This window comes from Schistocerca americana, chromosome 9, assembly GCF_021461395.2.
Source record: "Schistocerca americana isolate TAMUIC-IGC-003095 chromosome 9, iqSchAmer2.1, whole genome shotgun sequence".
In the NCBI taxonomy this organism is placed as follows: domain Eukaryota; kingdom Metazoa; phylum Arthropoda; class Insecta; order Orthoptera; family Acrididae; genus Schistocerca; species Schistocerca americana.
In genome coordinates this window covers 80556605-80569032 of record NC_060127.1, presented here as the reverse complement: position 1 = coordinate 80569032, position 12428 = coordinate 80556605, and the positions used below count along the sequence as shown (strand labels likewise).

The window sequence follows — 12428 nt, the reverse complement described above, 5'->3', positions numbered from 1 at the left end:
AAGGAGAAAAAAAATATACTTCAGGAAAATAATGTGGAGTGTAGTCGTGGATCCATAAGAATTAGTTAGAGAAAATGAAGTGAAGAGAGATTTAAGGGCGACAGCCGTTGCAACATGAACACTTCATTTCGTTTCTCAAAGTTAATGTAACAGAATATCCTATATTAGTGTTATATGTTTATTTAACAGCTCTCTCAATATTTCAGATACAAAAAATTTATCCTCTCAGAAGCCTTGTATAAAGAATGTCTGCTTTTACCAGGCATCATCAAGGTAAACGTTGTACTCCACAGTTTATGAAGATTATTCGCCTTCTTTATTTTGTTGTCAAGGAGTTTATGATCATTTTGTACGATCGCTTCGTATCATGAATGAAGAACCACTCTACGTCTTATGGAACAGGGCACCAGCATATACAAGCAGTGCGTCCGGAGCACGGCAGCTACACCAAGCGGGGGAAGTCCACCTGGCGAACGACTCCTTCGTTGGCCACACACACTGAGCCAGAGCGACCCTCCCGGATGACTCGAGTCAGCGCTTCGGCGATGAACTCAGGCCTGCAAACAATCGGCACACACCGTCAAAGTGTCATATGTATGCCGCTACAGTCTACAGCTTACTACCTACATCCATGTACACTGTGAGGTGTCAGGTCAGAGGGGTGTTCTGAACACAATTTCGACACAAAGCAGCTCAATGGGCTGTGGAGTGGAAGGGGTAGGCTAGCAATAGAACAGTACATCACCATTGACTAGACACTCATTTATTGAACACACAAGTCAGTTATTACTCAAAAGGAACAATCAGTACAAATTACAAAATAATATTCTTTTCCTTTAAGTCACACAAATATTTAAACAGGCAAATAGCAATCATTTAACTGAAAGCCTTTTCAGAAAGCAAGACTAGAAAATTTGAATGTTGAGTTAAAATCATATTTAAATAGGCTCTGACCGAGCACATATTTTAAAACGAAATACTTCCTTTAAGGAACCAGCGATCAAAATTAATTACATAATCCTCAACAACCATATTACATCAAAAACATTTAAGATTAAACAGTAATATATAACATCCGAGAGCTGCAGACCCAAGTTTGAAGCAGCACGTTTCAGATGGACTGCACTGCAACAGTACAATACAAGTCCCTCAGAGGATCTCCCCAAACAGGAAGTTATGGCCGCAATCGAGAAAATATCAACATCATTCCATGTACAGATCTAAAACAAACTAAGAGCTCTCTTAAGTTTGCTACAGTTAATTCCCTTTCAACATGACATACATCACAAGTCTAGCCCTAGGACGGCACCGACACCCCGCAATTTAGCACACGAAAAACTACAGCGATGCACTCATCACGTATCCTTACAAAATCCAAGAACAGAGAGCCAGCTCCCCAATAGCGGAACATTTAACCACGCGCAGCGCGCGGGTTTGCGGGATGCTGATCTCGCCCTTAACCTCAACACCAGTTCAAATACTAGTCAGCCTACAATCTTGAACCACCATACACATTCCTTCAGTTACTGCATAGAAAGCCAATGTGATAGGCAAACAGAGCACCATATGACAAAAGCTTACGCAGTTTCCTTACTAGACAACCCTTATGAATAGTAGCCGTAATTTTTTTTTTAAAACGTGAGCAACCCACAATCAAAAGACAAACAACGCCAATCATAAGGACAGTAGCACATAAGCAAGTAGCAATGGTAACTTCTGGTTAGATTGGCTACAAATCAGCGCGTGATTTAACACACCCGAGAACAGTCTTTACAACATAACCATCAATACAATAGCAAATTACTCACACGTGTACTCCCCCACGATTTCGATTCGCAAAGCCATAGACAAAACGTGGAGAACGTATCACTTAGACCAACATAATGGTGCTCCCTCAGTTACCCCAAATAACTGACTCTCTTAGTTGCACAGCAAAGAACCAGACCTAATGAAACCACCACAGTTTTCGCCTCTAAATTGTCACAGTACAAGTGGGACACAATCACAAATGCAATTTTACATCAGCAGTTCCCGTATAGTCAATACAAGCGCCTGATTTTCACCCGTTTATAAAGGCAGGCAGCAACATCGTACGGAAAAGAGCGTAGACAAGAGCTCTTCCCAATTCTCTTCTCCGGAAGCAGCCACCGCAACTCTCGGGAACCACTGGGACATCCAATGCAAAAATCGTTACTCCTTCACACAAATTACAGGACGTCCGCTTCCCGCTGCTTGCTACGGCTCCGTTCAGAGCCAACTTGTGTATCTCCATGCGATAGGTCCGGTCCCACACTCGCTGCGTCAACCCGACAACCGTCTTCCACCACGTCCTAGAGCACCCTCCCCCCCCCCCCCCCCCCCCCCAGGCCACAGGACCTCGGCTCGTTACTCCTCGCATAGGCCCTAGAGGGCGCTGCTTACCGCCCTGACTGTGGCAGGAAAGATGAACCACCAGAGTGGCACTATCGATATGAGCCACCACGGCTCACACTGGTTTACAAAACTAAAGCAACAAACGGAAATTTTGCAAGGTTGCGTTTATTTTGCCATAAAACAGTGTAGACAAAAATGTTCTTCTTTTTCCAACTTAACGGATTTTCACGCAGATTCCGACAACTCGTTAAGGGGGTCAGTATGGAGTGTGACCACCTCTGACAGCAATACAAGCTCGACAGTGGCTCGACCTGCTGTGAATGACGTCATCAAACTTACGTTGAGGCAATAACGCCCATTATTCCTGCAGAGCTGCTCGCAAGCTTTGGAGAGTGGGTAATGGATGCTGATGAGATGCAGCCTCTCTCCCTAGCGGATCCCAGTCATACTGCGTGGGATGCGTGCAACATTTTCCTTTTCCGAGAAAACATCAACCACCCGTTCTCTAAGAGGTCACCGAGCGAGATGGCGCAGTGGCTAGCGCACTGGACTCGCATTCGGGAGGACGACGGTTCAAACCTGCGTCCGGCCATCCTGATTTAGGTTTTCCGTGATTTCCCTAAATCGCTCCAGGCAAATGCCGGGATGGTTCCTTTGAAAGGGCACGGCCGACTTCCTTCCCAGTCCTTCTCTAACCCGATTAGACCGATGACCTCGCTGTCAGATCTTCTTCCCCGAACAACCCAACCCTCAAAGAGGTCGAGCATTATCATTCATCAATATCTACATCTACATACATACTCCGCAATCCACCATACGGTGCGTGGCGGAGGGTACCTCGTACCACAACTAGCATCTTCTCTCCCTGTTCCACTCCCAAACAGAACAAGGGAACAATGACTGCCTATAAGAACCTGTACGAGCCCTAATCTCTCTTATCTTATCTTATCTTTGTGGTCTTTCCGCGAAATACACTCCTGGAAATTGAAATAAGAACACCGTGAATTCATTGTCCCAGGAAGGGGAAACTTTATTGACACATTCCTGGGGTCAGATACATCACATGATCACACTGACAGAACCACAGGCACATAGACACAGGCAACAGAGCATGCACAATGTCGGCACTAGTACAGTGTATATCCACCTTTCGCAGCAATGCAGGCTGCTATTCTCCCATGGAGACGATCGTAGAGATGCTGGATGTAGTCCTGTGGAACGGCTTGCCATGCCATTTCTACCTGGCGCCTCAGTTGGACCAGCGTTCGTGCTGGACGTGCAGACCGCGTGAGACGACGCTTCATCCAGTCCCAAACATGCTCAATGGGGGACAGATCCGGAGATCTTGCTGGCCAGGGTAGTTGACTTACACCTTCTAGAGCACGTTGGGTGGCACGGGATACATGCGGACGTGCATTGTCCTGTTGGAACAGCAAGTTCCCTTGCCGGTCTAGGAATGGTAGAACGATGGGTTCGATGACGGTTTGGATGTACCGTGCACTATTCAGTGTCCCCTCGACGATCACCAGTGGTGTACGGCCAGTGTAGGAGATCGCTCCCCACACCATGATGCCGGGTGTTGGCCCTGTGTGCCTCGGTCGTATGCAGTCCTGATTGTGGCGCCCACCTGCACGGCGCCAAACACGCATACGACCATCATTGGCACCAAGGCAGAAGCGACTCTCATCGCTGAAGACGACACGTCTCCATTCGTCCCTCCATTCACGCCTGTCGCGACACCACTGGAGGCGGGCTGCACGATGTTGGGGCGTGAGCGGAAGACGGCCTAACGGTGTGCGGGACCGTAGCCCAGCTTCATGGAGACGGTTGCGAATGGTCCTCGCCGATACCCCAGGAGCAACAGTGTCCCTAATTTGCTGGGAAGTGGCGGTGCGGTCCCCTACGGCACTGCGTAGGATCCTACGGTCTTGGCGTGCATCCGTGCGTCGCTGCGGTCCGGTCCCAGGTCGACGGGCACGTGCACCTTCCGAGGACCACTGGCGACAACATCGATGTACTGTGGAGACCTCACGCCCCACGTGTTGAGCAATTCGGCCTCCCGCATGCCCACTATACGCCCTCGCTCAAAGTCCGTCAACTGCACATACGGTTCACGTCCACGCTGTCGCGACATGCTACCAGTGTTAAAGACTGCGATGGAGCTCCGTATGCCACGGCAAACTGGCTGACACTGACGGCAGCAGTGCACAAATGCTGCGCAGCTAGCGCCATTCGACGGCCAACACCGCGGTTCCTGGTGTGTCCGCTGTGCCGTGCGTGTGATCATTGCTTGTACAGCCCTCTCGCAGTGTCCGGAGCAAGTATGGTGGGTCTGACACACCGGTGTCAATGTGTTCTTTTTTCCATTTCCAGGAGTGTACAAGTTGGCGGCAGCAAAATTGTACTGCAGTCAGCCTCAAATGCTGGTTCTCTAAATTTCCTCAGTAGCGATTCACGAAAAGAACGCCTCCTTTCCTCTAGAGACTCCCACCCGAGTTCCTGAAGCATTTCCGTAACACTCGCATGATGATCAAACCTACCAGTAACAAATCTAGCAGCCCGCCTCAAAATTGCTTCTATGTCTTCCCTCAATCCGACCTGACAGGGATCCCAAACGCTGGAGCACTACTCAAGAATAGGTCGTATTAGTGTTTTATAAGCGGTCTCCTTTACAGATGAACCACATCTTCCCAAAATTCTACCAATGAACCGAAGACGACTATGCGCCTTCCCCACAACTGCCATTACATGCTTGTCCCACTTCATATCGCTCTGCAATGTTACGCCGAAATATTTAATCGACATGACTGTGTCAAGCGCTACACTACTAATGGAGTATTCAAACATTACTGGATTCTTTTTCCTATTCATCTGCATTAATTTACATTTATATATATTTAGAGTTAGCTGCCATTCTGTACACCAATCACAAATCCTGTCCTGCGTTTCGCAGGATCGATGCTTTCTAAAGCCGTGCTGATGCATGGACAGCAACTTCTCTGTCTCAAGGAAATTCATTATATTCGAACTGAGAATATGTTCGAGAATCCTGCAACAAACCGATGTTAAGGATATTGGTCTGTAATTTTGAGGATCCGTCCTTCTACCCTTCTTACATACAGGCGTCACCTGCACTTTTTTCCAATCGCTCGGGACTTTACATTGGGCAAAAGGTTCGCGATAAATGCAAGCTAACTAAGGAGCCAATGCAGTAGAGTACTCTCTGTAAAACCGAACTGGAATCCCATCAGGACCTGGCGATTTATTTATTTTCAACCCATTCAGCTGCTTCACAACCCCAGGGATGTCTATCACTATGTCCTCCATACGGGAACTGTACGAGACTCAAACGGCGGTATGTTTGTACGATCCTCCTGCGTGAAAGATTTCTCAAATGCTAAATTTTAAATTTCAGCTTTCGTTTTGCTGTCTTCCGTTGCCAGGCCAGACTGATCAGTGAGTGACTGGATGGAAGCCTTCGACCCGCTTACCGATTTTACGTAAGACCAGAATTTCCTTGGGTTTTCAGCACGATCTTTTGCTAAGGTATGACGGTGGTAGTGGTTGAATGCTTAATGAGGTCTGGGTCCACACCATCTCGCAACAACCGCACATGAGGTACCAAGATTTCGTCGTGATACCTAACAGCAGTTAAACCTTGCCTATTCACCTGTACAATTTCATGAAAAGTTGTTTGAGTGGTCAACATAATCCCTGCCCACACCATTAGGGATGCTCCTTGGTACCGTGTCTTTCCACAATGTTTGGGTCCCGAAATCGTGTTTCACATTCCCTCCAGATACAAATGCTTAGAGAATAATTCTCCAGACTAAATCAGGACTCATCTGCGAAAAGAACATTGGACCACTGTTCCACCATCCAGTGGCATGCTGACGACTCCACTCTAGACGTTCCCTTGTGTGAAGACGCGTCAGAGGTAGACATACAGCAGGTCTCCAGCAATAAAGGCCAGTGTGCCAAAGCCTTCTGTACACCGTTTGCCTCGCTATAACACGTCCAGTGGATGCTGCGAGGTCAGACGTCAGTTACCGTGCAGCACTACGGCGGTACCTTCGCACCCTTACAACCAAATAACAGTCCTCTCTTTCTGATATCAAACAAGGATGCCCCTGGCCTGGTCTTCAGGATACTGTTTCATTCTCCATAAACTGGCGCCACATCCGAGGAATTAAGCCATCAGGCCACACCAGTTTCCAACTGTCCTGCTTCCATTCTTTTTATGACCCTCCACCACAGAAAGTTTGGCAGGCGTCTTCTTTGTGCCACATCACCCTGTCTGTGACTGTATACACAGCGATTGTGGATGTGGGGCTAACCAGCACACACTACCCCGTTTGATAGGTGCCCTGACGTCATCGTTGGTCGTGGTTGTCCGTTAATGGGAATTACACTTACCGTGCTTAACAAGATTGTACAGACATCTCTTGTCACCTTGATGATTATACCATGAATTAGACATAAAACAACCAAACAGAAGATTGTTGCTTTAATTTTGGACACCATTGTATATGTTGTTGTTGTTGTGGTCTTCAGTCCTGAGACTGGTTTGATGCAGCTCTCCATGCTGATCTATCCTGTGCAAGCTTCTTCATCTCCCAGTACCTACTGCAGCCTACATCCTTCTGAATCTGCTTAGTGTATTCCACTGTATCCATTGTATATAACTCAGGGATAACCAACAATGTTACAGTAAAATATACATGTTACAGTAGTGCTGAAGTGGGCAAATCTTTCAATTACGCTGAAATCTATCCTGTGCAAGCTTCTTCATCTCCCAGTACCTACTGCAGCCTACATCCTTCTGAATCTGCTTAGTGTATTCCACTGTATCCATTGTATACAACTCAGGGATAACCAACAATGTTACAGTAAAATATACATGTTACAGTAGTGCTGAAGTGGACAAATCTTTCAATTACGCTGAAATCCTAAATCTGTCTTATTGCAAAAAGAGAAAATCAAATGGGGGAAGTTCTGCCACTGGATCTTAGCAGCGAATGATCGAGGAGCCTACTGCTTAATTACCAGCACTTATTTGGCTGTTTCGCTTCACATATTGAATGTACCTTCAGCAAGACAATTCACCATCCCACTGCCTACAAATTCCTACTTGCACAGAATCTGCTTAGACCTGACATCGAGAAATTTCGCTGTATGGTTACCATCACTGTCGCTGTACCATCGCCACATTCTCATGATCACCATCACTGTATCATCTCATGTTCTGCGGTAACTCATCTTTACGAAAGAAAGTCTTCATTGTACAAAAACGTGCTGGGAGAATAATGTGTGGTGCTCACCCACGATCATCTTGTAGTCATCTATGTAAGGAGTTGGGCATTCTGACTACTACTTCACAGTACAGTTATTCCTCCATGAAGTTTTTTGTAAGTAATCCATTACAGTTCAAGAGGAGCAATGAGGTACACAATTACAATATCAGAAGGAGAAATGGCATTCATTACTCTACATTAAGGTTGCCTTTAGCAGAAAAATGGGTCTACAATGCAGCAACAAAAATTGTTCATCACTTACCAAGTGATAACAAACTGAGAACGTTTCTCCTTGGCCGGCCAGGGTGGCCGAACGGTTCTAGGCGCTACAGTCTGGAACCGCGCGACCGCTACGGTCGCAGGTTCGAATCTTGCCTCGGGCATGGATGTGTGTGATGTCCTTAGGTTAGTTAGGTTTAAGTAGTTCTAAATTCTAGAGGACTGATGACCAAAGAAGTTAAGTCCCGTAGTGCTCAGAGCCAGAGCCCGTTTCTCCTTGACAACTCCTCCTATTCTGTAGAAGAATTCTATTATTGTACTGTGTAAGAGGTGGTGACTAGGAATCACTAACTCACATCTGTATATCTTGCTTTCTTTTTATATATTAAAAAACTTCTAAATTTTCAGAATGTAATGGTATGTACAAATTAATTTGCAATATGAATGTATAGTGACTTGTTAGATGTCATTATGATCTGTTGTGCTAAATGAGCTATGGAACATGTTACTCACTAATTAACTCTCCATCAACATCACCATCAGCTTACCACACTGTCACAATTATTGTCACCACACTGTGATCATACTATCACCATCACTGTCGCTATTGCCATCACTTTGGCATCACCATGCTATCACCATGTCCATGTTTGTCACTATCTCCATCACCCTGCAATCAGTGTACCATCACTACAGTCAGAATCGTTGTCACTGTCAGCACACTTCTGTCACTGTCACCATCAATGTCACTGTCACCACAACACTGTGCTATCACTATCAACATCACCATCACTATCATCTTCTTCATCACTGTCACCACCACAATCACAGTCATCGTGTGTCACCATACCATGACTGTCACCATCACCATACTGTGACCATATTGTCACCATCATCACCAGCATGCCATCACTGTATCATCAACAACATGATCACTGTCACTGTACTATCATCGATCACTGTGACTGTTGTCATGGAATAACTATAACATCACCACCAACATGACCTTCACTGTTGACATCTTTGGCACTATCATTATCACTCATTGTCACCATCACCATCACTGTACCATCACTGTACCATCACTGTCACCATCACCAATACTGTCACTGTCACCACCACAATGACCACCACCTTACCATCAGTGTATTGTCCTTGTCAACATCGCCATCACCATCATTTTTGTCACTGACACTGCACCATCATCATCACTGTCATTGTTACTATCACCACACAATCACAATACCACCACCATCACTGTCAATGTCACCTTCACCTTCACCATTACTTTCATCATTGTCGTGACTGTCACCATCACCAATAGCATACCAGCACTGTATGACCTCAGTCACTATCATCAACACTTTGACTGTCAGTGTCACTGTAACTGTCACCATCAGCATCACCCTAAAGTCAGGGTACTGTCATTGTCAACATCACCATTACTGGCACTGTTACTGCACCACCATCATCAATCTCACCACACCATCACTTTACTGTCACTATCATATTAACATCACCTTCACCATCACTATCACCACCACAAACACTCTCACTCTCACCATCGCCATTGCCATTCCATCACTATACCATCACCATAATCATACCATGACCACACTATCACCATCATTGTCGCCATCACCGCCATTTTTTCTATTTGCCTCAAAAGCAGCAACTTGGATGCAGTTAAACTGCATGGGTGGATGTGTATGTGGGGAAACTTAACACACTGGGAAACTTAACACACTTCTATAGGGTATAAGGGGCAGTAGACTTTTTTTTAGTTTTAAAGTTGGCCAGTCTGGGGAGGGAGGGGCGGGGCGGCCAGACACCCCAGGCCTATGTATAGTCTCCATCCATCTCTCTTTTTCATTTCCATTGTCTCCTCTTTTGCTCCCACTGCCACTATCTCCATCCATATCTCTTTCTCTTTTACTGCCACTGGTTCTCAATGGCCTTCACTATCTTCTCTCTGACTCCCACTGTTATTGTCTGCATCCAACTCTCCTTCTCTTTCACTTCCACTTTCTCTCTTACCATCACTCTTTTTTTTCTCTCTCACTGCCACTGTCTCTCTTCCAACATCACTGTGTCTCTGTTACTCTCATTTAGCACCTGAAAGCGCCAATATGTTCGCATCCCAAAATTTTTGATAAGTAAGACAAAATGACGATTGAGGCAGCTGGTTCCCCACTTTTTTGCCACTGTCCTCTAAAAAGAAACATATCCGCCTTCCTTGTTCTCTGACAGTAGCATTTTTCAGCTGGTTCCCTCTTTTCCCTCTTAAAGCAGGGTGTGCTGTTTATATAAAATGGTCTGTAGATCAGTAAAGTTTTGAGAGTTTCAACAAAGATAAAGAGTCAGCCGTCAGCTGCAAGTAATATTGCAGGCGTTGTATCTGGAAAACCTTTGGTTATAGCATGTTCGTGGAATGTTGCATTAAGCAGATCTTTCATTGGGCTAGCGACATGAGGGGCTGCCCGTCTTGCATGAAAACAGTGGTTGCCATTTAGCTGCGCTCTTCCAAAGCCGGAGTCACAAGCTGCACAAGGAGGTCTCGATGATGTGCAGATGTCACGGTGCACCTGGCATGCCCTCTGGGTGATTTTCTTCAAAGAAGAGCGGGCTGAGAATGAAGGAGTCTGTGAAACCACACCACACAGTCACATACGACGAGTGCAATGGTTCTTCATGGACGACACGCAGTTGAACAGTGCCCCAAATTCTGTACTCTGTGTATTCATCACCCCCTGACGACAATGAGGTTTCAGTTGCTGTACCATATGGATCTTGTATGGGTACTAGTGTAAAATAGATCACAAAAATTCCCGCACTGTTGTCCGGGAGGCAGAGAATTCTTGTGACACTGCAGGGGCACTAGCATTACCTGGGCCACATGCTGCATGGTCAGTTACAGCAACAGCAACTTCGTCGACAACTTTCTCTGAGATAGAACGTCTACCTCTTCCAGGTGCCACCCAAGCTCATCATGAGTTCGGTTTTCATTACCATCTGCTGTAAAGCATTTAATGATATCAACCTCTCCTCAGACCTTTCAGTCAGCGACACTCTCTCAGTGCAGCACAGTAACTGGTCCTGTTCTCATAAAATAGCGCACAGGGTCTCTTCTTGACGGTTAGAGCATGTCATATGACAGTGTGGATGTCATAGAGTCATACAAACAGTCTACAGTGTCAAATTTGCACCTCCTGTCCAAAATTGGAACTAATTTTTCCAGTGTAAATCGATTCCGCATTCTCGTATTAGCATATCTGCCAAGTTTTGCAGTCTTACAGCCCACACTGGACCTGTGTGAGTAGCTGCACTTTGATTATATCCACCCGGTACGAATGGAGCTTGCGACAAAGTCACTTCATTTCACACTGAATGAAATGGAAGTAGGTTAAGCGCAAGCATAAGAATAATGGAAGAAACTTGTGCATTCGGAGCAGCAGAGGTACAACGCCACAGGGCTACCACACAGTACCTGTTGATGTGAGCGGCAGACAGGAGTTGGGCCAGAGGCTGCTTGATGTAGTCGTGCATCAGGTGTTCCAGAGAGTCCAGCAGCAATGGTGACTCAGTAGGGCCCGGACACAGCGCCACCACAGACACGCCCGTCTTATCCGTGTACGTGGCATCCTGTAACAGGGCGACTTTAACGTTCTATGTACAGTGCAGAACGGACGTCTGAGGTCATTTCTACTATATGATCCTAGTAGAAGGCACAACTGCTAAAGCTGTGTCATTCCCCGCCCCCCCCCTCTCCCTACCCGTTCATCCCCTCCATGAAATTATCTTTCTAGATTTTTTTTCCCCACAGATTTAGCGGATTTTATAACTTATGTAAGTTGGTTTGGTAGAAGTCAAGCATTGTTGAAACTTGTGTGAGGTATAACAAATATTATTATGAAGTGCATTTGAAAGTGAATACAGACGTATAGAAAAGGAGAGTGACAAAACCTGCAGAATGGCTGAACAAAAATGGCTAGTGGACAAATTGAAGGCTGTCTGTAAATGTGTACTTGACTTGGGTAAAGACTTATGCTGCCTATGGGAAAATTAAAGAGACCTTTCGGGAAAAAAAGAGAGGCAGCTTTATCAGTATCGAGGGCTCAGACAGAAAACTAGCACTTAGCAAAGGAAGGAATGCTCAAAGATGAAAGAAATATACATGGTGTAAGAGGTATAAGTGCAGATATTTATGTTGGTGACTGAAAACAGTGTACTGAACAACAGTAGATCTGTATTCACTTAATTCACAGAGTAATACTTGTAATTATTAGGAGTACTGCGTTGTTAGGTTGGTTAGTACCTCCAGGTGCATGTGGCAAGACCAAGTGATAAGTGGCTGTTTTTCCCCTAGTAGCAGGTCAGGAGCTGATCTGTGAAAGCGTGGATGTAAAATGGTTAGACTATACTGACAGGCGTAGTCCACTTGGTGGTGCAGTGACAACCATGCAGAAAACATCATGTTTCATGTGTCGTGTCTGTGGGAAAACAGCTAGACACAGAGGAAAAACAACTATCACCCTGAAGTGG

General features: G+C 45.8%; 1 protein-coding gene across 1 annotated transcript in view; it reads right to left on the bottom strand.

Annotated features, from left to right (window-relative positions):
* Positions 1–256: 256 nt before the first annotated feature.
* LOC124551328 (15-hydroxyprostaglandin dehydrogenase [NAD(+)]-like) overlaps positions 257–12428 on the bottom strand; it is a 76180-nt gene continuing 64008 nt past the window's right edge. Inside the window, exons 5-6 of the mRNA XM_047126344.1 lie at positions 11374–11528; positions 257–557 (exon numbers count right to left, since the gene is read on the bottom strand). Coding sequence (XP_046982300.1) covers positions 443–557; positions 11374–11528 — 270 coding nt within the window. The 3' untranslated portion in view covers positions 257–442. The remainder of the gene's footprint in view (positions 558–11373; positions 11529–12428) is intronic.